This window comes from Caretta caretta, chromosome 8 (assembly GCF_965140235.1).
Source record: "Caretta caretta isolate rCarCar2 chromosome 8, rCarCar1.hap1, whole genome shotgun sequence".
NCBI lineage: Eukaryota > Metazoa > Chordata > Testudines > Cheloniidae > Caretta > Caretta caretta.
The window spans coordinates 47592273-47617473 of NC_134213.1; the positions used below are offsets into that span (position 1 = coordinate 47592273).

Below are 25201 nucleotides of genomic sequence, written 5' to 3' on the forward strand. Positions count from 1 at the left end.
CCTGTATTTCAGCCTTGCATAGCTACACTATCACAAACCCTCCGGCACTGTAGGCAGTTTACAATAGCACAATTTACACACTGGTGCAGCTTACCTGGATTGGAAACTGGAGTAAGCCATGTGACACCCTGGCATCCCAATATTCACCAGTGTCATGTAATTAGGATATGTTTTGTACAAAGTATGCCTTGTGAGGTGGTAACATTCTAAAAGTCTTGATCTGCTAGACAGTAATATCTTGTTGGATTACATGTGCTATCGCCGTATGTCAAATTATGAAGTTTGGTTATGTATGTGTTACTGAAACATGTGAGGTTGAAAACACCCACAAGCAGCCTTTCAGGTACAACTGTAAAAAGGCCAAACAATGTTAATGGCTTATTGAGGAAATACACACAAGCACAAGGATTACCCCAGGAACTGTGTACAATAGAAACCTCTCAGAGATAGCACTACACAATGGGAATTGTTTGACCCAAGTCACAGCAAAAGAGCTTTCCAGCAAGTGGGAAGAAGATATAAAAGGGGGACAATGATATCATGATGGTACCTCACTCCCCCTACAACACCACCACCTGGAAACACCAGAGGGGCAAGGACTGAACTGGGGGAAATGATGGTCCCAGGCTAGAGGGAATTTTAGCCTGTATATAAAAACCTGGGAAAGCCAAGGAAGCTTGGTTCTTAAGAATCTGCCAGTCTGATTATCATACAGGGTAAGAATTAGCTAATTCATATCCTACCTATTTAGTGTTTGCGGTTTTGTTTATTTACTAAGGAATTCTGCTTTGATCTGTTTGCTATCACTTCTAATAAATTAAAATCTATCTTTTGTAGTTAATAAACTTGTTTTGTTTTGTCTAAAACCAGTGCGTGTGGAAATTATAACTTGGGGCAGAAAGCTGTTGCATGTGTCTCCACATTGAGGGAGGGGGTGAATTTTCATGAGCTTGCGCTGTACAGGTGCCTGTGCAGCGCAAGACGGTATAATTTTGGGTTTGTACTCCAGAGGGGGGTGCGTGCCTTAGCAACTAGGAGGTGCCTTAGCTGAGCCTTCCCATGATGCATAGCTGATCTCAGCATCTGTGTGAGAAGCTGCAGCTGGGTGTGTCCCTATCTGCATGCTGATGAAAGAGCAAGGTTGGAGAGCATGGCAATTTATCACAGCACCAGAGTTTGAAAGGGAGCCCAGGCTGGTGGGTAAGGTGGGCTCAATGGTACCCCAGTTCCACGTGGCACCCCAGAAGGAACAGTCACAAGCCACACTGATACAAATCACACTGTACTGCTGTAAAGTCTGTTACATTAGGGGACTGCACCTATGCAGATACACAAGGTGACAGAAATCGCAGTATGGTGCTCTGTCCACCTTGAGTGGTGGCTGGATCTCAGATAGAGGCTGATGAGCCTGCTACAGCCTTGGCAAATAGACCTGAGTCTTCTACCTCATGCAGAAGAAACTCCAGCTTTTAAGATCTAGAGGTCCAAGGTCCAGTTCCCACTGCTGCTGACCCAGCCAGGGTTTAGTGTTACACAGACAATGCCATAGTGACTGGCTTCATTTGCAACAGTGCTGGCTGCCTATTGCTGTGTGCTGAAACACCTCAATTGGCTGGTTCTGGTATACGTCACAGCCTATGGGAGGCAGCTGAGAGTTTGTTTTGTGTGCGCGCAGCATGGAAAGAGGAGCCGAGGGAGGAGATAACAGGAGAATCCCTCTGGCACCTTGTGACTGTCTGTGCCCTGCAGAGCAGAAACTTGTGTTGGGGAGACAGATGGATAAACAAACACTGTTTGCCATCTTAGATGCATGGTAATAGGATGTGAATGGGGCTAGGATTAATTTCACTTCATTAAAGTGCAGTGTTGGCTGCTGCGTTCACCTAGGGGTCTGCAAAGCACCCAGACCTCAAATGTAGAGCCGAAGTAAATTTTGCCTATTCAAGGGCTGTCTTAGCAAGTTGCCAGGAATCTGCAGACCCCACCAAATCGCAGAAAATGGGGTAGATTGTGGGTGAATAAGAAGTGCAGGCCATGACTACTACAAGCGTGTGCTTGCAAGCCTCCATTTTGATCCAATGTGGTTTGAATCCCTTTGGATCACTGCATGCTAGGCAGTCATCTCGATGAGCCAGATCTCTGTGCTGCAGATGGTGGCGGCTTGTGTGTTTACAATGCTGTGGGCAATCTTGGGTTTCATGCTGGCAACTGAACGTAATGAAGATCTCTCTTGTACCTTTGTTCTGAGCAGATCAGCAGCTACTGAGTGAGTGTCCCTTGTGTTTTTGCTTTGTATCCCTGCAGACTCCCCAACTCATGTCAGCAACCAGAGAAGCCAGCTCTCCCAGCCCCTGCAGAACAATTCTTCCAGTGTGTTCCCCAAGTGCCCCATTGGTGGAAACGTGTCCCTCAGCAGCGAGAAACATGTGCCAAGAAATCTCTCTCAGGTGGCCTTAAAGACAGGTAAACCTCCAGAGCTTTCTACTGGAGCAGTCCTTACTGCTAAACACTAATGAAGTGGGCTATGTGGAGCATTGTTCTGATCTAGTGTGACTGTTCTGAGCAAGCTGATTTTCAGGCCAGCAGGCTGGTGTGGTGTTTCCTTAGTGATAAAGTTAGGGCATGGTGGGAGTTCCAGGTATAACTTACATTCCCAGTTTTATGGGGAAGGCACAATTTAGCACAATCCAAAACAGGTGTGTAATTCCTGTGTCTTCCACAGTTGAACAAGACCCTCCACTATCCCTGAATGGAGATCCTGCTATGATGAATACTGTGGGAAGCAGCAGGAGCCCTTTGAATACTTCTGAAAAGCCAGCGGAGGAATGGCCAGACTGGAACGAGTCCGAAGAGCCAGAGACTCAGAAAACTCTGAACATACAGCTCCAGCCTATGGAGCCACATGGCAGCACTGGGCCCTATGTTGTTGTTCATAATGTGGTCAAGGAACCCTCGGACAACTTTGAGCCCAGCAGCCGTGCTCCTAAACTGTTCTCAGGAAACAGCTTCAATGCTACGAGAGCTGGTGGAGTCCAAGTACAGAGGCCACTCCCTGGTGCCCTTCAGCTGAGCAAAGAATCCAAAAGCTTCAAACCGAGTCCTCCCCCAATGTCCAGCCCTGCGAATTGCTGGAGCAATGACAGCTGGGACCACCCAGACCAGCTGAGAGAAACACCATTCCTGGAAAGGTCTCCTAAATCTCCATGGGAGTCTGGCTTAGGAGAAGAGTTCACGATCCAAGTGAAGAGGAAACCAGTGCGAGACCCTGAGTTGGACTGGTTTGCTGACATGACCCCAGATATTAAACCATCTGCAGCTTTCCTGATTTTACCTGAAGTAAGGACAGACTCGGTTGTTCTTAGTCACTTAAGTGCAGTTTCCGGTGGAGAGGATACCTCCCAGATTGTCCAGTTTTCATCCAAATTTGCAGCAGCTGAAGTCACTGAGGTGAGAATACGGGCTTTAGGGGGAATTATAGTGAGTGATGTAGCAAATTGTAGAAGGAAAAAAGGCATTTCAAGAGATGCATAATGCAAGCAGGCACTGCACAACCCTGCCACTGTGCCTCAGTCCTTAGCAGCAGCGTGTCATCTGTGCGGAGCTGGCACAGTGCATGCCGCCTCAGCCGCTTCATATAGACATGGATAACATGGGGGGAGAGGAAGAAGTCTTTGCAGGTGGGGAAACAGGTGCACATCAGTTGACTGCTGTAGAGGTGCTGAATGACCCTTCTTATCAGGCACTGTCAGTTTGATCAGCTCTTGTAGCTGCAGATGTGTGATAAGAGGCATATGAAACTGATTAGTACAGTTTGGGTAAACCTGTGGCCTTTAAAACAAATTGGCACAGTGGCTTGAGGACTAGGAAAGGGATAGAAACTTTTTCTAGTTCTTGAGTTCGGATTCAGTTAGCGGCTGTTTAGTGGCCTGTGTGAAATGAGACGATTGTCCTAGCCCAGCTTCTACTAGACAGGTAACTTCAATATAAGTGATGTTGTAGATTCAATGGAGTTGCTAAAGATTTGAAGAGGTTGGGAGTCTAAATTCCACTCTCAGCTGTAGCAGTCCTGCTACAATAGCTGAGGCACATTGTGGTTTGCAGCATGAACTGCATGGCATTAAACGGGACGTTTTGCTTCTGGGACTCATTAGTTCTGTAATCCCTTTTAAAAGATAAACCTACTCTAAAATAGGAGGGGTGGGGGGCCTATGCATCTGGCAAATGAACTCCTCCTTTTAAACGGTATGTAAGATCTGAATAGAGGGAAGAAACAGCTTGTCCATGGTAGCCAGTGATGCTAGAAACCTGCGCATTCTCTGTAGGGAGTTGTAGAGTGGTGTGTAATCCTGGTTTGTCATCACATGCCTGTATAATGTACCAGATAGATCACAACAAAGTCCTAGGCTGCTTATTGAACTGGGCATATGACTTGGAAGTTCTGATGGATTGTCACAGGGTCTAAGGACTGCTGCTATGTTCTGCAGCAGTGAGGGACAGGGTTATGGCTCTGCATGTGGAACAATCTGCTTACCTGACTGAGTCCAGGGCTGTGGGTGCTCCTAAGAAGGGAAAAAGAAAAGGAGTACTTGTGGCACCTTAGAGACTAACCAATTTATTTGAGCATAAGCTTTCGTGAGCTACAGCTCATTTCATCGGATGCATCTGATGAAGTGAGCTGTAGCTCACGAAAGCTTATGCTCAAATAAATTGGTTAGTCTCTAAGGTGCCACAAGTACTCCTTTTCTTTTTGCGAATACAGACTAACACGGCTGTTACTCTGAAACCTAAGAAGGGAAGAAGCAGGAAAGGCTGTTCTCCCTCCCCAGACAGCCTGTCTCTGAAATCGAACAGGGTGCCCTGTCACAGCCAGTGGTGATGCTAGGAGAGCTGAGGGGGACTGAGAGGCTGCCTTGCAGGAGAAAACACGGCCAGTGCTAGCAGGCAAGGGAACATCCCCTATTTGCCACCAGTGCATGCAGGGTATGGGGAGAGCGAGGTGTATAGACACCTTCCTCCTCAGCCTTTGGAAAGGAGGGACCCTCACCTTGCTTAGAGGTAATGGTTCTTGTGATAACAGCATGTGTTCCTCTGGTGAGTGATATGGTAAGAGAAGGGGGACTGCTGCTCTTACCCCACCTTGCTGCCACAGTACTTTACTACCATTTGAGAGTCACAGCAGGGACAGAGTGTGGTTTTAAACCATTGTTTAACTGCAAAGTACCTGACCCAATCTGTTAAATGATTGGCCCAGTGCTAGCTTAACGCACACCATCTTTGGAAACTACTGCTATCTTGTGTACTGAGATGGCCCCCGACCGTAGTAACTGAGCACTTAATGCATTTATCTGCACAACACCCCTGGGAGGTGTTATCAGATAGAGGCCAGTGAGCTGCACAGGGAGTCATTGCTGGGTCTCAGGCCAGTGAGTGGCTGAACCACTGTAAGTCCCAAATGATTGCAGCACAAGGATTTTATTTTAGTTTGGGAGTGGGGGGAACCGTCGAAAAGCTGACCTGACTAAGACGGGGAGAATCTTAGTGCAGAGCTCCATGGTGGCTCCTCACAAAACTGCAGGGAAGGGATGTATTAATGAGCCAGGCATCAGTGTGATGGGCATGGCCAGTGTGTCCGCTGCACAGCCTGGCTCAATGGGCTAACCCAGGTGCCGGTCTGTAGCATACGAGTTCCTGCCTCTGGGGTGGGAGGGTTCAGCTGCTTAGAAATGATGCATAGCACCTCTCTGCAAAGCTGTTTTACCAGAGCTTTCCAGGGGAGTTAAAACCTCACCTGAAGTGACATTTTAAAGCAGCTGATGTTTTAACTGCCTACCAACAGCACCTCCTTAATGCAGTGTTTCAAGTGCTTCCTTTGAACTATTCTGAGGGGAAGAGATGGTTTGTTTCTAAAAATAGCAGATGATTGCTTATTTTTCTGGTACCACAGGGAGTAAATTATTAGCAGTGGAACAGCTGAGCTCTGCTTAGAAAAAATTGTCACAAGTACCTGTGGGTGCTCAGCGTAGGCAAAGTACAGATAGGTCTGGTCACTGAGTTAGGTAAGCAGTAGCTGGTAACCCCTTGTTACTTTCAGCCCACATACTGCTTCATCTACTATGTCTATGGGGCTCTTCTAGAATGGGGATGAGGCACTTTCATTATGAAAGGAATACTATGTCTATATAAAGATTTAATGGAGGATGTTGGATTTGGAACTGCCTGGGGTTTAGGGTGAGAGCTGGTGGTAGCCCAGCAAACCTTACTCTCTCTTGTTGAGTCTGCTGAGGTGGTTTCTGGTACTAGTGGCCTTGGGGAAAGGACTGTCTCTCTCCCCCTTATCAGGCAGAAGGAACAGGAAGGGGTGCATGGCATTATAACACATTCATTTTGCTGCTGCTGCTCCAGCTAGTAACTGACTAGCTGTGCAGTTTACTCAAAAGGTCAGAGGATTACCAAAAACCTGGCTCAGGGAGGTAGAACTCCAACTCTCAGCCAGCTCTGAACCACACAGGAATTCCCCCAGGAGCAGGGGGCAGTAGGCCCCACTGATGTCTGCAATAGTTCTCAGGGGTTGGGTTAATGTATCTATTTATTTTACATGGATGGTTGTAGCTCTGCATGACTGTCATCTGGTGTGTTCTTACTGATACAGTTTATGTAATTATTCTAGGCTGAAACTGCAGGCTGGGGTGAAGAGGAAGAGTTGAACTGGGAAGATACTAACTGGTGATGGATGGCCTATTGCTTCCATGATGTGTTAGATTATTACCTCATCAACACTATTTTACCAGGAAGGCAGGCACTTTCGCTTGCATTAAGCAAGATCCCAGTGCAGCCTATCTTCCTGTACAAGGATGCTCCTTTTCCAGCCTGTGCTGAAGCCATATGTACAAGTGAGGTGCATAGCACTGGCTAGTGGAAATTGGAACAGCTTGAATGGTTTGTGTTTTGGAGCTGAAAAAGAAGAGTGATTTATACTTTTCTGTTTCAGGAATCATCACTGCTCTAGAAAACTCTTGAAAATAAATGAAAATTGCATTAGTTCAGATAAATTTTATTAATGTTTGTGCCATTTCTTTTTATTAGAAAAATAAGCCACAGTGGAGGGGCTCCTTTTAACTTTTTAGATACAAACTGCAGTGATTGTAGACTGTACAGTTTACTTGGATGACCTATTTATTGCTGCTCTACCAGAATGGATGGCTGGGAGACCGTTACAGGGAAAGAGTGTTTAACACACATTGTATCATACTCTAAATTCACTCTGCTCTTAAACCTGACCAATAAAGATTATTTTCAAGAGCTCAGTACAGTGTCCGAGTGGAATAGCAGCCCAGGTGCATATAGTCTCCATGAGAGAATGGAACCTTGGTTTTAAAATACACAAACTATTCATGCATTCACTGTTATCGGTTTAATACAAAACAGGGACAATTATGGTCCATTTTCTCTTACAACACAATCCTGTTAAGTTTTCCCTGGTCCAAGTTAGAGCAGCACATGAAATCAGCTTCTTTACACAGCATGGAGTCAGTTAGTTGGAAGGGTTAAGATGTTCAATTTAACTCTTTTGGAAGACTGGCCTTCTGCCTTAACAGCAGGCACATTTATCAAAATCTGTGTTTTGTAGAAGGGTATCACAGGTAACTCCCCTTATTTTCAGTTTGTTCATTTTCCAGCAGAGCTGTTCAGCATCTAACACCTTACCGTACACTGTTTCTTAAGATGGCTACTGTTGTCTGTAGAGCCTCTAATTTCACTGCAAGCCAAGCAGGAGATGGTCCTTTCTGCAGCAGCAGTTTCACAGCTTCCAGTGCTCTCTCTGCAGCATCTATAGCAGACTTGTACTGCTCCTCAGAGGGTGAGTGACAAGCTCTCTTTGCTAAAGGCTGCAGATTAAAACACAAGATGTTAAACCTCTATTTACTGCCAATCCCACTATGATACAGGCTAAATCCTCAACCTCTTAGATGAAAAATAACCAGGCAGTGTCGTAAGCCCCTTCAGCTGGGATTTTTCATGCAGGTTTAAACTCTGAGGCTCCTAACAAAGTTTTATGTCTCATCTACTGGTTCAATATAAAGTTTAGTATCCCCATTAACACAGGCATGGGGGCTCCTGACTTTTGGACAGAGTTCCTTTCAATGTTCCTCCTTGAGCGAATAAGGGCAATAAGGCACTTCTGAACCCCCCCATTAGTAACAACTGGGGGAGAAGGGAGAGAAATGAATCCTCCCTACGTAGAAATGAAATCACATAGTCCTCGCTTATGACAGTCTAACAGGTGTTAATCAGCTAGGAACAAAAGAACTAGCCTTGAATGTGCCTGAAGTATTGTGTTGCACTGAGCTCAGCCATTTATGGGAAGCCTTGCTGTATTTGGTACACTACAAATTCAGCATTAGGGAGTGCTCTGCTCAGCTCGACAGACAGGGGTTTGTTTCTCATCCCTGCCCCTAACAGCCTTGTATTGTCAATCACATTCTAACACCCCCTTAACCTTTAGAAAACTGGCCTGTTACCTGAGGGCTAGCAGCCATTCCAGGGGTTGGATGGGACTACCAGTGGCTACTGGGCTAAGCCAGGGGTCCTGATTAGCCCAGCTTTTCACAGCTCCTCTGAGGTGCCTCCCCCAGCTCTCTCACTCAGCCCTTCAAGGCTGTGGCAAGGGCAGTACAGAGCCCAGCACTGAAATGCAGCAGGTGGGTGTGTCCTCTTCACAGCAAGCGCTGGGAGAAGGACAGCGCCATTCCCCATGGATGAGGGCACGGCTAAGGACTAATACAAACTTAGTCCAGCTGCTTTCAAAAATGCACCTACCTCTAATGCTGAGCCCCCTTCGCCATCCATTTTAATTTTAAGCAAGTGTGTGCTGCAGATGGCCTTTTCCTGTTTCACACGTTCTGCCCTCGCTTCTGCTGTCTCCTCCCCTTGCCTTGTCTGAGGGAAAAGCCACAGGAGAGGTAACTAAGCAAACTCAGCAGCATTTCCAGCCTCCATGACTCCAGCCCTTGCACTATTACACTGTGGCAATGGAAATACTCTTTACAAAATAAAAAACAGATTATGTGAAAGTGCAGTTCTTCAGCAAGGCTTCAACCAGCAAACGTATGGAGCTAGGCTGGGCAAACAGCTCAGTCTAACATGGGCTACAACAGCTATGCTGGAGCATCACCTCGTGTATAACATTAGCAGGTAGCAGTTGCTTTGTACCGCATAGGGGAGAGGCAGCAATGGGCAAAAACTCCTGCACTGTCCTTTCTGAAGTGCTGCTGTCCAGTGGAAAGCTGGCACAAAGGGGGACAGGGTTGTTAACAGCAGAGAAAACTCTTCACCTTTTAATGGTCATGAGTTCCATGCATTTACTAGTCATCCTCTAGGAAGTACAAAATATTCTTTCATTAGTTTTTTCTCAGTACTCTCTGTGGAGGCTGCTGCGTGAAGTAAATAGATGCACTCTGCTAGTCAGTTATTTTCATTTAGGTGCCCCTTTTAATTGGTACACACGCAGCAAAGGGGCTTGGGAACCTGGCCTTTTGCCTCTGCACCCCGGAGCTGCGATCTGTCATCTCACTAGTGGATGCCTCTTCACCTTACCCGAAGCACCAGCCAATTTAGTCGCCTTGCACTCAAGAAGGGAATAGCAGGAGATGTTAATAAATCAGAGTTGGAGAAGCACTGGGAAAGTCTGTGGTGGAAACTTGCACAGCATTTGCCATCACTGTTCATCATTCTAGACAATCATCAGATTCCAGTTACAGCAGTCTTGTGTCAGTTTACTGTGGGAAAGAGCCCCTCCTCTATCAAGCAAGACAACAGTAAAATAATTCAAGATACCTTGGCCAGAAAGCAAACAACTTTGTTTTTAGTTTCTTCAGAATTAAGGCACTGAGGAACTACATCTTCATGCCTTGTTGCCTGTCAAAGGTTTTGAGCAAGAAAAAGTTGATTAGTATATTAATGTTCAATGCAGCCATAATAAAGATGAACTGTAGAGCATCTACAAAACAATCTGAAAAATGTTCTGTGTTAAAAGGATGTGTGTGTTTATGTGTGGTATTTAAAATAATACTGGAAATCTGTTCTTCCTTCACTTCTGCTTCCTGGGGCCACTGTATTTCTCTTGCATTTTGTTAATCCTTTTATTTTTGCACCATAGCAAATGGAATACTGAGGTCAGTGTCAAGCATTTTGCTCCTAAACAGACACTGACAAAACGGAGGGAGTTCAGAGAAGAGCAACAAAAATTAAGATGCTAGAGAAACTGATATACAAGGAAATATTAACAGAGCTAAATGTGTATATCCAATGTGGTGCCATGCTTACCTCTGCAAACTGAGTGAATGCCTCCAGTGCGTGTTGATAAATCAGCCAAGTCTTGTCGGCCAACAGAGAGGTAAAGAGATAGGACAGCTTGGGTATAACTTGCCCCTGAAAGGGAAGCGCACGCTAGTCAGATTTTTGTGGAGGGTTAATCGGCATATCCTGCCCCCCAACTCATCATTAAAGAAATATTCCAGAGTCAGAAGACGCAAGTCTACAACAGGCTTGGTTGGCAAAAACACATAGTAAGAGAGAACATGTCTGACCTCCAGATGGGAAAGAATGGGTTTTGTGTACATCAGCCCTTCTCTCAAGCTCCTGGGAAATAATATACAAATGAATGCACCCAGCATCCTACAGGCAATGGGAGTAACAGAAACAGACTCACTGGAATATAAAACTGCCATGGAAGTATTCTGTCCTGGTTTGAAAATAAATGTCTCCAAGCACCACTGTCCAGTGCACTGTACTATGTACTATTCCACGAACACAACCCCTTAATAATATATACGAATGGCTCAGGACAAAATGTTGCCGCCAGTGCATTTACCTGGATTTCTTGTGGCATAAACAGTTTCCCCACAGAAGAGAGCAGATCCAGTGCTGCCAAACGAACATGATCTGGGGGATCCAACTCAAGGAGGGAAGCCTGCATTGCAAACACCTGCAGAAAAATAGATGTGGATGAAGCCCCATCAAATAAGTCAAAAACTCTGTTCAACGGAGGATTGCAATGACCATCAAGTCCGAGTTCATTCACATCTAGAGAGAGTTAGATCAGGACAATAGATGCATCAATGGAACAAAAGCAAGTATCCCGGAGCTTTTCAAAATGTTAAATGGAATCCTTACATAAAAGCCCAAAGTGTATTTGAAAGAGAAACATACATCAGACACCATCGCTGCCCAGCGAAAAAAAGGACTGCAAGAGTCCCAAAAGTGATGCTAACCAATGTGTAGCAAACACCATAGCAAAGCCATGAAAACAGTGTAGGAAGGAATCAAAATAAAGTTAAGAACTCTTCATTCTTGCTAAGTAGTAGAAATCAGACCATGAAACGACTCATTAGATGTGATCTCATTTAATAACAAAGATCCAGCATGCATGAGGTAGGTTGCCCAAAAAGACGTTTCTTACCTGAGTTATCAACTGAGGGTCTAACGTTTGGATGAAAAATTCCAGCAGTGGAAGGAGCAAGCAAAGTGTCTGCTGGAGGCATAGCTGACTTGAGACCTGCACCAGACCAGATGGACATATCATATAGCATCATAGCATTTCTGTTTACAGGGCAATTTAACTGGTTTATAAAAAGCGTGAGACTGCAATATTGTGCCCAAAGCATTTAACTTCAGACAAATACCATCGCAGATACAATCCCCATGAGAAGCAGTGAGGAAGGCAGGAAGTCTAAATACTAAGAGGGGCAAACTAGAGTGCTTGGGGTTAAGTTAGGATATTGATATACTAGGTATTGTGGAAACTCAGTGGAATGAGGAACGTCAATGGGACATGGTAATACCAGGGTAAAAAATACAAAGGAATGACAGAGTAGTTCGTGCGGTGGAGGAGTGACATTATTTTGAAAAAAAGCAGAGTCAAATGAAGTAAAAGTCTTAAATGAATCAAACTGTACCACAGAATCTCTATGGATAGCAATGCCATGCTTGAACAATAAGAGTATAGCAGTAGGAAAGTACTATCAACCACCTGACCAGGATGGTGACAGTGATTTCAAGATGTTCAGGACAATTAGGCTGCAAGGCAGAAAATGCAATAATAATGGAGGATTTCAACTATCCTCATACTGACTGGGCGCATGTCACTGCAGGACGAGATGAAGAGATCAAATTTCTAGACACCAATAATGTCTGCTTCATGGAGCAGCTAGTCCTGGAACCCACAAGGGGAGAGACCATTCCTGATTTAGTTCTAAGTGGAGCACAGGATCTGGTCCAAGAGGTGAATATAGCTGAACTGCTCGGTAATAGTGACCATAACGTAATTAAATGTATCATCTTTGTAAGATGGAAAATACCAATGAAACTTGCCTCAGTAGCATTTAACTTCAAACTGGCGAGCTATACAAAAATGACAAAGCTAGTTAAATGAAAATTAAAAGGAAGAGTCACAAGGGTGAAATGGCTGCAAACTCTACGGAGACTATTCAAAAACATTGTAATAGAGGCTCAAACTAAATGTATACCCCATATTAAAAAAAAAAACAGGAAGAGGAACCAAAAAAATGCCAGCATTGCTAAACAGCGGAGTAAAAGAGGCAGTTACGAGACAAAAAGGCATTCTTTAAAAACTGGAAGTCAAATCCTACTGAGGAAAATAGAAAGAAGCATAAACTCTGGCAAGTCCAATGTAAAAGTATAACTGGGTTAAAAAAAAGAGTTAGCTAAGTTCCTGTAGGATAGATAGGTCCAGCGATGGACCCAATGCTCTAGGTGTCCCTAAACCTCCAACTGCCAGAAGCTGCAACTGGACGACAGGATGAATCACTCAATAATTGCCCTGTTTTGTTAGTTCCCTCTGAAGCATCTGGCACTAACTACCATCAGAAGTCTGATCCTGGGTGAGATGGATCACTGGTCTGACCCAGTATAGCCGCTCTTATCTTCATGATAATCCAAAAGAAGGAATAAAGAATTGTTTAGGATGGTTGCATTTTATAGGATACTCTACTATTGATATTTTTTATTAAAAATCTATGGCATTTGTATCCCGCCCCTCTCACAGAAACCAAAAAAGTAAGATGTGTCTCAACCTATTTTCTCCATAACCATTTGGCAAATATTTATTTCTCCCCTCCCTCCACATCTGAGCACAAACCATGATGACTCCCCTGACTGCACCTTCAAAAACAGCAAGATACACTGTTCGTGGGAAATGTTGGTTCGGTAACTTTCTGCTGCAGACCAATAGGAGGCCCTCGGTTTTGGTGTGCTACTCCAGATGGCAGTGGTTTTCATTCACATTAGTAGTGGGTTAAAAACACATGGGCCAAACCCTCAGCTGGTATAAACTGGAATAAGTCCACTGAAGTCATAGTCCTCCCACAGTTCAAATAAAATCAATGGAGTTACATTGAGTTACAACAGCTGTGGATCTGCCCTTATACATTTAGATCTTGGAAGATAAAACAGTAATCCGTAGATTTAAACACTGTAGAGGAAATTCTGACTTCATCAAATGTCTCTACATTCTTTTTTCACCAGTGCAAGGAGTTAAAAACATGTCGTTTCTACAAAAGATGTTCTGTTTTCTGTACAACTACATCTCTCACCTGAGCTCAGAATACTGCTTTTGCAGGCTGTTCAGCGCCAAACAGAGCCAGAATTAATGCAATTCTCATCACAAGGAAATCCTATATTACACCTTTGTTTGTTCTTAGTAAAATAAGGTCATTAAATTATCCCCATTGGTTGGTTCATCTGGTTCTATTAATTTGTGTTTTCCCCATTTCTGGGGATCAATCCCCTTTCTAGACTCGTTTTAGACAACAGTCCATCTAAAACTGATATGGAGTAATATGACTCATCACTACACGTGCAGTTCCAGCTACATATCACTGGGGGCAAACGTGCTTGTGGGAAGAATTCAGTCCCCAAAGCACTGGCAATGGCTCAGACACCATGATGTCTGAAGCACGGGGACTCAGCTGCACTGCACTTTAGGGAGCTGCTCCAATCCAATCCAATTAAATGACTTGGTAACACACAAATTGGGTCCTGCAGGGTAGCGCTGCCTTACATTGTTGGAACACTGAGTTCTCTCACCTGCTTGACCTGGAGGAGAGCCCAGAGCTGACTAGCAGCTCCCAGCACTGCTGCCTGTAGTCCTGCCTCCAGAGCTTCGCCAGCAGAATTGCACACAGTCAGCAAGACAGAGAGGGCAACATTCTAGCAGAGATGGAGAGAGGGGTCAGGAGCAAGGTAAAAATCCAGCCTGCTGGATTCAGCTACTAAAGCCTCACAAGAGGCCCAATGTGTCAGTAATGTAGTTCTGCTAGTCCACCAAGCTAGAAGCCAACTCATGCCACCCTTCACAGAGCAAACTCCCACTGACTTCAGTAGCGGTTCTGCGCAAATAAGGAGGGGAGGGTTTAGCGGCCTTATCAATCACCACAGAAACATAGGAAGCAGAACCCTGAATTGCTGGCCTTTTAGGTGGAGGTCTCCAGTCACACTCAACTCTCCTTAGGTTGTCAAGAAAAACCAGTGCTTGTCTTTCAGGTATGGCAGCCTCCGAGAACAGCAGACCCCTTATCACTTAAAGAAATCTTCTAGCCGAAACCACACCAGAAGTCTAAGCGAGAACATTGTATGTATGCTCAGCAAGAGATCAAAACGTAATTAAAATAAGTATTGATCCGCAGAGCTTTCGCTAACTATTGTTAACGGACACACAAGACGGGAACACAACCTTGCAAGGGAGGCACTACATGCCCAAAGATGGGCTCTTTCTGATCCAAAAGATTTTCAAAAATAGGAGTCTAAAGTTAGGTTCCTAATTCCATATTTGGGCACCTAAATGAGCGACCTGCCTTTCAAAAATGCCAAATAGCCAGTAGCTCCCACTGTGGCTGCCAGAGCTGTTCAGTAATCATCAGCCCTCTGGAAAGTTGGTCAAAAGTTGAAACTTAGCTCTCCCTTTGACACACGCATTATCTGACATTTTTGCTACTAAGAATTATTAGCATGCATTTACTGGGGGAGAGGGGAGAAGATAGATCTTTTCATAATATTGTACTGCAGTGACTCCTACAGGCCTAGATTAGGGCCCCACTGTGCTACACCCTGTACACATGAATAGGCCAGGTCTACACTACACACTTACTTCGCTATAACTGTCACTCAGTGGTGTGAAAAATCCACACCCTTGAGCGACGTAGTTACACCAATCTTAGCGCCCGCCCTCCCCCCATATAGACAGCACTATATTGGCAGGAGAGCTTCTCTCGCCGACAGAGCTACCACCTCTTGGGGAGGTGGAGTTAGTAAGCCAACAGGAGAGCTCTCTCCCTTCGGCTTTAAAGTGTCTTCACCAGAAGCGTTACAGCAGTGCAGTTGCATTGGTGCAGCTGTGCCATACAAGTTTGTAGTGTAGACCTGCCCATAATAAAATGACACTCCCTGCTCCAGAGAGCTTGCAATCTGAACATATTGTAAGGCTGCACAATAGGGGAAGATAAACAAGCAGGGCCAGAGTAACAATAGGCTCCTTATCACTTAGGAGCTCTAAGTTTAATGAACAGAGTCACACCTTCCCTTACCACAGGTGGGAGTTCTCCCAGAGTGCACCTGCCGCTCAGCCACTGCCTGCATTGTGTGAGCCCCACCACACAGAGCTGGAGTGCCGCATGTTTCCTAAGATCAGGAGTTAGGGCCTTGAGAGAAATATGCTGCCACAGGGGCAGGTTCTCTGCTTCTTTGGGAGGAAACTTTTGGGTAAACTCCACCTGCAAATCAAAGTAAATGTTAATTAAAGAGATCAGGACAAAACCTGGAAGTGATGAGGTGCAAAACCTACAAACAGTACCTTGATTTGTGCTACTCTTGACATTTGACAAGGAGCCCCACATGAGGTGTGTGAGAATGATCTACTGAGGCAGTGTGATTCAGCAAATGGTACTCTCAACCATATGGGGGGATAGCAACAAAGAACAGGGGCCAGATCCTCAGCAAGCATAAATCTGCTTTGCTCCACTGAAGTCACTGGATCAATGATAACCGAAGATCTGGCCACAGACGTTTGGGGAACAATTCCCCATGGAAAGCAGTCTGCTGTTGGGCTCCCCGTCACTAATCAATCTCCCTACTACTGAAGAGCCCACTCCTCAGTGGTTTGAGCATTGGCCTGCTAAACCCAGGGTTGTGAGTTCAATCCTTGAGGGGGCCATTTAGGGATCTGGGGCAAAAATTGGGGATTGGTCCTGCTTTGAGCAGGGGGTTGGACTAGATGACCTCCTGAGGTCCCTTCCAACCCTGATATTCTATGATTCTATGAATACTTACATTTACAGACTGAGTAATTTTATCCATGTGAGCAGATCAATGGACTTCACCATGAGCTCTAAAAGTGCCCCAGGGTTTGCAGGGTCAGCCCTTTAACTCTTAGTCCAAAAGTTTGCAGCAACCAAGGTTGATCCCCTTTGACTTTTTTACAGATTTGCAGCTCAGTAGGGAAATGCCACCATTCCCACACGGGACACCTGCTTTTTTAAAGCTTGGTGCAGACATACCATAGAGGAGCATATTCATACGAAACACCGACAAAATCAATGTTTTGCTCTTTGGCCTTTTCTTATGAAGCATGTAGAGGCTGATTCCCAGGGAACTAAACCAGTTAGCTGAGTATCCTTTTTACCCTGGTGATTTCCTGTGTACTATTTATTAATTTACCTCAGCATTGTTGTTTTTTGTTATTACTATTTAACTGTTATTTATTTGCAACTACCATTCCTATTGTGCCTTTAAACTTTATACGTTCAGCTGTGGTCTTCCTTTATACTGTGACTCAAAAGTGATCTAGTCATTATTAGAATAAGCAGAGTTAACTCTCACCATCTCTCAACTGGGAAACAGCCTAAAACACAGGGAAAACAGGACAACAAACTCAAAGCAAAGTTGGACTGATAATAAGGAAGAACTAAAGTGGTAAGAGAAGGCACTTCGGGACAGCACAGGGTCAAGTTAGTTATTAAGGTAACCCCCTGTGTCCTTTCTGTATTGGTATGTTATCTTTTGCTCCGCTTTATCATCTCACAACATCAGGATGGCAAGAAACTACTGTTTGCTCCACCCTCCTGTTTCCAGTGAACTGAAAATGGATGGCTGGTGTTTTAATGGAGGCCAGTTGGATTTCTATTTGGCTTAGCAGAAGACTGGAGAAATTGGTGCTATACTTGCCTGGTGGTCTGGAGCCATCAAGAACAGCATACGCCTCAGCAGGACCCCCAAGACAGAGAGCTGGTAACACTCGCCAGGGCAAGACTTTATCTGAATTAGGGTAACAGGGAATTGATCTAAGCAAATTAAGAAAAAGACACTGCTCCCAGCACATGAATCCTACAGGTCGGCATTTTCAAAGATTCAAAGACTTCTGTGACTCAGGAATATGACCTAAAAAATTAATATTGGGCCTCTGTTTAGGCAGCAACAAATTCTCCTCTTACACTGAAGATTACATTTCCCTTTTTAATCAAAACATCCCAATGAGTGATCACTGGTAGTTCAACACCATTACAGTCAAGTTTTTCCCTGCATTACAGGCCATCTACTGGTTTACTGTTTTCTACTTCACGGTGCTATTTTTATTGCATATGTATGCTACTTTGCTCTTATTTATCCTTGGGGCATCTCATTGAATTCTGCTCTGTCCATTCCTCTAATTTATCATATAGGATCACTATAGTAACTCCTAAATTAGCAGCTCTTACATCAGTTTTGCAGTGTCTGTATATTTCTCACCCCTTCCTTCAGATTGTTTACCTACATCACCACTGAATATATTTATAGTGCAACAAGTGCTAATTATTAACCCTCGGGAGGGAAGGATTTTCCCCATTTTGCTGACGGCAAAGATGAGGCACAGAGAGGATGAGAAAATTGTCCATGGTCACTTATGAAGTTTGCCAGAGAATGGAAGTTAGAACTCAGGTCTCCTTACTCCCTATCCCATGCAGGAAGTATGATCTGTTCAAGAAAAGCAGAAAACCTGTCTGCCGAAACACACACACGTACATGCATACACCACACTCTGCCACACTACTCACCAAATGGGCTATCACAAAGACGTGATGAGCACACAATTCAGCTGTTCCATACCTGGGATGTAACAGAGAGAGGTCAGTAAGCCAATCTGCACATCTGCCCTGTTCTGCTTGGTCGGAGAGAGTAGTTCACACTCTGCCACACAAAGCAGAGAAATGCTTTTTTCCTAAAGGCCTATGTATATTTCATTTGCCAGGAGAAAATTCCAAAGCCATTCTGTGGCCAGAGAATCAAGAAATATAGAGAAGAAAGGAAATACACCGGACTCTCGCTAGAACGTGGGATTTGGGACCCATGCATGGTACCGCGTTATAGCGGGGACTGCGTAAAAATGAATTACAATTAAAGTAATTAAATTTGGGATTCATGGCTGCGACTGCGTTATATGTGAATTCACGCTATATAGACGTGTGTTCTAGCGAGGGTCCGGTGAACGACCCACCTTTTGCAGATCAAAACACAGGACCATTATACACCAGTGTAGCATTGACCATGATTGCAATTTAAGAAGAAGAAAAAAAAGACATGTATACATAAGTGCATAGTACATGGATAATAAATGCACACTGTTGATGTTAATCAAATAAATAATAAATTAAAGTAAGTGTTGTAGAGTGAAGAGAACTTATATAAAATGTGTAAGTTGATACAGATACACTGGACCATTATAACAATGAAATTAGTGTAAACATATGGGAATGAAAGTTACATGATTCTAGTGAAATATATTTAAGGTTGGTGAAAAATGTTATGTTAATATATTGTTTGAGAAACTGTCTGTGATCTTGTCTTTAAACACTGATGCACAATGCATGTGCACAAGGGGGAAAGTTTTAAGTGGCAAGTGCATCCTTGCCATAGTGGCATATTGTGACTTCGGTGCTCAGCTGTACAATATTAACATCCTTTAGCTGGAGATTTTTTGGTATGGAATTTCCTACGGCTGGGTTGTTTTTCAAAGAAAAAATACCCCTAAAAGCAGCAGCACCTCCACGTTACAGGATTTCAAAGCTCTGTTGACTTGCCAAAATTTGCCAGTCCCACATGGAAATTCAATAGTTTGGCCAGATCCCACCAGAATGCTGTGTCGCACACTCTTTACAAAGACTGTAACAGAAAGCCCCTCTTCTGAGAGACTTAGCAGCTGCCGAGCTGAGGAGGTGCATTGCAAGAGCCCTCCCTCAAGTCTTTCTCATCCCCTTCCTTCAGCCTATCCACACACACAATACACACTTTTACTAGCTATGCAGACAAGCAGAGCTCCCCTTAGCTGCACACTTTACAAGGTTAGCAAAAAACCCTGTGCAAAATATTGTACATATGAACAAACTGATCTTCAAAGACTTTCAATGCAAACAAGTCAAAATAAAGCATCATGGAGCATTAAAGGCTCTCTCTCCTCAGATGGCCATTTCCATGGCACATTTAAACTTGCTACGCACAGTCCTCCACTGTAGAGCTGCTAGGAAAAAAATGGCAAGAAATCTTTTATAAAAGTACATTTTCCCCTCATGTTGGAAAAACAGCTGAACCATTTCTGCTCATGTTTTCCAAAATAAGCTACATTTTTGAGTATAGACCAACCCTAGAACATGGCTGCTCTACAAGTGAAACTGTCTGAGAATTATGAGCCATTCAAACCATGCAGTTAGGAAGCAAACGTTCATGCAGCCTGAACCATACAGTGCATTGCTCCTTGCCCTACAATAATTGGGTATCTTACCGAGCCAGGAAGCACCATGAATCCATAGCCAGTAGAGAGGTGATCATACTAGAACCAAGGACTGCATCCAGCAGAGCATGCTCCTGAGGAAAGAATAGAGAAGGCACTTCTGAACAGATTGCAATTTTACTCTCTACTTTTAATCCACTTACTTGTGTGACACATAATTAGACTGACAAGGTGGGTGAGGTAATATCTTTTATTGGACCAACTTCTGTTGGTGGGAGAGACAAGTTTTCGAGCCACTCAGAGCCCTTCTTCAGGTCAAGCTTGTTTCTCTCACCAACAGAAGTTGATCTAATATAAGATATTACCTCACCCACCTTGTCTCTCTAATATCCTGGGACTGACATGACTACAACTACACTGCATATAGAATTAGACTTGTCAGTTTGTGCAGTTAAAATGTCTAGGAGCAAACTGGCTTTAATATCGCATGTTCAGTTATAAAGACAAGCAAGCAAACTAGGTTTATTTTTAACATGGGCCCAAAATCATTGGCCATGTGTGAAAATTTACAACAGCTGGATGAACATTTTCAAATTTCAAAAATTTTCAGTAAAAAATAGGGTCAAGTTTTTTGCTAGAATTTTTGACAAAAAAAGGGACATATTTTTCATGATAATTTTATCCTTTTTTGAAGGTGGAGAACGAAAAGACTTTCAGCCTCTGTTACAGTAGTTGTGATGTCCTATCCTCTAGGAGATAAAATCTGCAGCTGGAATTTCTCAGTCTTAGGGAGGTGATCACCTTCAGAACTTGGATTAAAAGAAAGTACTAAACAGCTTTTTTAAAGAAGCTGCATTTTTGCGCTCCTTTTGTGGTTTTATAAACAGGTTTCTAATACAACTGAGGTCTCCAACCATGTTTATATAGTTGTTTTTGGTAATGACATATGCTGCACATCTGCAGTCGTACCTGCCTTGTATCTGCCTTCTGAAGTAAAGCAACACTATTTGAAAAAGTTAAAATCCACCAGAAGGAAACAGCTGAAAAGGTGATCGTGAGTAAACCAAAAACCAACCTACCAGCTGAGGAAAGTGTGATGGGGGTGTGGATGCAATGAAGGCACACAAGTGGACGCAAAGGTGGTGATACAGGGTGACAGGAACCTCAGCTTGTCCACTACCCATCACTCCCGGCAAACAAACAGGAAGAGAGAGCTCACCAGAGCACTGCTGGAAACCGAGAAAAAGGGCTGAGAACAAAGAGAGCCTGCAGAACAATGAAAGAGAGTGGGGTTACTGCTGTCCACACCTCACATCCCAAGAACAAACAGCTAGGGGAGCTCCTTCTTGTCTCCTGTTGGGAGCTGTGGCAATAAACACAAATATCTTTACAGTAACAGATTTACAACTCTGATTAACTTTCTGTTTATAAACTCAGGTGATTAGCAGAGGCTTTTGGGGCTGTAACAAGGTACACTAGCCCTTTACAATTAGAGGGGGCCAGGAGATCCTGTTCCAGGGACATTGGAATAAACAGAGGCCCTGGAAATGGCCCTGTAGCAAGAAGAAAGGAAGCGATCCTGGGGAATTAATAGTTGGTTAAGAAAAATCCAGTGACTGTCCCTTTAAGGGGCAGGACAAGAAGCCCTGTAGTATAGGATTGGGCAGGCTCCCCTCCCTCCTAACCGATCAGGGGGAAGATCTCCGAAGGAGTGCAGTATATATGTTCCTCTCACTCTCTCAGAACAGAGAGTGAGCTGACAGGGAGAAAGAAGACAGAGCCAGGAGACTGAGCTCCCACTAGGAAGGACAGAATCGGCGACTCCGTGAACAACAGTATGGGGCAGAATAAGAGCTCTGCGTACAGTAAAAGAGAGGGAAGTGAGCATGAACTTTTGTGTTGCTGTAATTAACTTTATTCTGGGGACACTGAGAACTACTGTGAACTACTTTAATCTATTCACACAACCCCAGGTGGCGGGTGGGAGCATCCTGAGAAAGAATGCGGGGAGATCCTAAAGGGACCCAGAGGGAGCACAGAGTCAGGGCACTGCTGAGGCACCTCTGGCCATGAGGGGGCGCTCAGTAAATGGCATGCCTGCTACAAGGAAATAAACAAACATGCTGACTTGAGGGAAAGTTGACCGATTTTGGAGATTAAAAAAAATTCAAACCCAAGGGCCCTCCACATTCTTGCATGCGCCCAAAGGCCATCCTTTCCCTCAACTGACCAGTGCATCTCTGCTTTGTACTGTGCATCCTTGAGGCATTACATCACATCCACCAGCACATCTGGCCAAGGATCAGACAGTGCGCCCTCAGAGCCTACTAATGCTACTGATTTGCTAGCTTGAGGGGCCTCTTGTACCTGAACCCCCATGTCTGCCTGTGCAGCTTGAATGCTGTAGGCAAAAATTACCTGGGAACCTCTTCTGAGAACTGGCTTCCTGTGGTCCAGAGAGCCTGCACATCCTCAGGCTGAGAGGGCAGCTTGTCCATTATGGTAACCAGAAGATGACACTGCGGCAGATGCAACTCAGGAGAAAGATCTGCAGGGAATTTTTTTTTAAATATAAAGTATATTTGCATTTGTAAGGCACATTTTTGATGGAACCAAAACTAAGCTAGGGCGAGTGATTAACAACAGAAGACTGAGTGAAAAGCACATCGATTGTTAATGAAGCTCAAAAGTCACTAAGAGATGAAGCTGGTTGGAAAATGGAGGGGAAGTGGAGTCCCAGAGAAAATTTCATGTTTTCAGCAAAAAATAACTAATCATAATATTTTATCCACAAAACAAAGAATTCTGACTCAGAAATGCTACTGTAGTGCCTCATGGGAGTTGTGGTTAGAGTGCCCCATGATCCTTTATGGCCCTGGCTCTGTGGCCAGACTACATTTCCCATGACGCACCACAGGAGTCGCATGGCCACAGTATACATCAGGGAAGATGAAGGCTGGCTGGGGTAGCCCAGTATAGCACACAGAGGAGAATGGGAGCATGAGACACCTGAACTACAACTCCCAGGATGCACTGTAACAGCATTTCAGAGATATTTTATTTTCTGGTTGAAATATTTTGGGTTTGGCAGAAAACCAGGGGGGAAAAACTTGCAATTTTTTGATGAAAAAATTTCCATAGAAAAGACACGGGGGGGGGGGGGTGTCAAAACCCCAATTTTTCCATCAAAGAACAGTTTTGGCAGAACATTTTCAGCCAGCCCACTTTTGCGTCGACTTTTGTGTCAGAAGGGCATCTTAGATTTGTTCAATATAACAAATCAGTGTTTTAATGCAATTTTCCCAGTGCACGCAGAATAACGGTCATAGAGTTAAAGAACCTTTTATGTTGTTTTATGAGCTGTGCAATGTTCACCCCACCTAGTGCTGCAATTGGCTGAAGATCCTTTAGTACCTGAAAGTATTACTTAGGATCCATTACTAAAACTACTCCACAGAAATAAGATACCAACATTATGACATATGCAGAACTGTTGTATAGCGAGTGAAGCACAAAAAGTTAAGTCACCTGGTTCTATTCCTAAGAGATGACACACCTGTACTATGAAACACAGGCAGTAATATTTTTAAACCTACCTAATTTTTCACTTAATACTTGCTCCAGAAAAGGCCTGAAGGGAAGAAGCTGGTGAATGAGAGGGTCCAGTGCCACCAGAAAAACCCTGGCTATTTCATCTTGATGGGCCTCTGAAATCACCGAAGCATACAGACTAGGAGGAAATTTGCTGCGGGGGAGGAAAGTACAGAGGTACTCACTAGCACTGCATTTCAAATAAGCATTAAGAGACAAAAATGTGAGTTACTATTATTGTGGATTAACAGATCTACCAATACAAGCAAAGAGAAGCATACGTTTCATATCTAACAATAGGTTTCAGAGTAGCAGCCGTGTTAGTCTGTATTCGCAAAAAGAAAAGGAGTATTTGTGGCACCTTAGAGACTAACAAATTTATTTGAGCATAAGCTTATGCTCAAATACATTTGTTAGTCTCTAAGGTGCCACAAGTATTCCTTTTCTTTATATCTAACAATGTATTTTAAAATGGTGAGCACGTCACTATATTCTGCCTTCAAACCAACTACTGAAGGCCTGTATTTTATTAAACACAATAAGAAAAACTGTCCAATCTGCTTCTGCTGAAAAGTGGTAAAAATCCATACAAAGAGGCATTTACTCAACAGGTGCAGAAGTGACTACGAGTGGAAAACTTCAAAGGGAAACATTTGTAGATTCAGTTTGTTCCAGATGATGAGAGTACCAACATACCAGCCTGCAGGTTAGTGATAACAGGTTAACGCCATTTTGCTTTGCAGGAAATGAAAACTTAGGAAGAATAAGTGAGACACAAAAAATTAAAAAGAGATTGAGACCAAAAAGAAAGAGGAAACAGAGTGAGAGAAAGCAGCAGAGAGGGAGAGGGCATCAAGTGAAAACCTACTTGTCACATTCTGGGGTGCAATCCAGACCAGTGGAGGGTTCTGTCACCACCTGCCCTGCAAATTCGGGTGCCTCACAATGCTTCACTGCTGTAGCTCCCAACCTGGGCCGCTCACAAACAGCAGGCAGGTTACCCCTTCAGTATCTGTGTGTAGCTACCGTCATGGTCCAGCAACTCTGATGCCAGCAGCTTGTCAGCAAACACCAGCCAAATACTGGCTTCCAGCAGCACTTGGTTACTACTTGCAGAGTGACCCCAACACACTCCCAGTCCTGGATTGTCCCCAAAATGTGTTTTCTGCACTGTCCAGCTTCTCCTGGGCAGTTCAGATATTATCCAACAGTTTGCTACTTTAACCGGATTTACCCAAACAGTTCAGTTTAAAGACAACACTGGATTAGGTTTGGTTAAAAAATAAAACAAGTTTATTAAACTACAAAGAGATAGATTTTAAGTGAGTACAAGTATAAGTATTAAAGTCAGAAATGGTTACAAGAGAAATACAGATAAAATGCTTTCTAGTAGCTAAAACTCAAACTAGCCTTGGTTCAAGGTAAAATCCTTATCCCAAGCTCGCAGCAACAGGGCTGACTAAATTCTCAGGTCACGATGCCCTCACCAAATCAAAGGGCTGGTTCTTTTGTCTTCTTAGGTGAAAGAGAGAGCAAGAGAGAGAGATAGGGAGAGAAAGAAAGATATCCCTGGGGTTTTTTTGCCCTTCACTTTTATAGTCCAGTCACCCTCTGAAATGCATTTTCCGGAGGGTTACCCCTAGATAAAGTTCCTTCCCACTATGAGGAGAGAGACATGGCATCTTCTGGTGAAAGAGGTTCCATTTATTGCTTGCTAAAACAGAGCAGGTCTACACTTAAATCACTGCACCAGTGCAGCTGCACCACTATAGTACTTCGGTGAAGATGCTACTACGCCAACCGAAGAACTTCTCCTGTCGGCATAGTTAATCCACCTCC

At 44.0% G+C, this 25201-nt stretch overlaps 2 protein-coding genes across 6 annotated transcripts in view; one reads left to right on the forward strand and one right to left on the reverse strand.

Moving 5' to 3' along the window:
• Positions 1-7304, forward strand: part of SCYL3 (SCY1 like pseudokinase 3) — a 31524-nt gene extending 24220 nt beyond the window's left edge. For all 5 annotated transcript variants that reach the window (XM_048859607.2, XM_048859606.2, XM_048859610.2 and 2 more), the window contains exons 12-14: positions 2305-2463; positions 2723-3447; positions 6668-7304. In XM_048859607.2, coding sequence (XP_048715564.1) covers positions 2305-2463; positions 2723-3447; positions 6668-6727 — 944 coding nt within the window. In that variant the 3' untranslated portion in view covers positions 6728-7304. The remainder of the gene's footprint in view (positions 1-2304; positions 2464-2722; positions 3448-6667) is intronic.
• Positions 7036-25201, reverse strand: part of FIRRM (FIGNL1 interacting regulator of recombination and mitosis) — a 32474-nt gene continuing 14308 nt past the window's right edge. Inside the window, exons 11-24 of the mRNA XM_048859603.2 lie at positions 23368-23516; positions 22190-22319; positions 20851-21037; positions 19823-19905; positions 18102-18153; positions 17236-17325; positions 15600-15785; positions 14104-14226; positions 11459-11554; positions 10871-10984; positions 10324-10428; positions 9835-9915; positions 8818-8937; positions 7036-7886 (exon numbers count right to left, since the gene is read on the reverse strand). Of these exons, the coding sequence (XP_048715560.2) occupies positions 7701-7886; positions 8818-8937; positions 9835-9915; positions 10324-10428; positions 10871-10984; positions 11459-11554; positions 14104-14226; positions 15600-15785; positions 17236-17325; positions 18102-18153; positions 19823-19905; positions 20851-21037; positions 22190-22319; positions 23368-23516 (1702 nt within the window). The 3' untranslated portion in view covers positions 7036-7700. The remainder of the gene's footprint in view (positions 7887-8817; positions 8938-9834; positions 9916-10323; positions 10429-10870; positions 10985-11458; positions 11555-14103; positions 14227-15599; positions 15786-17235; positions 17326-18101; positions 18154-19822; positions 19906-20850; positions 21038-22189; positions 22320-23367; positions 23517-25201) is intronic.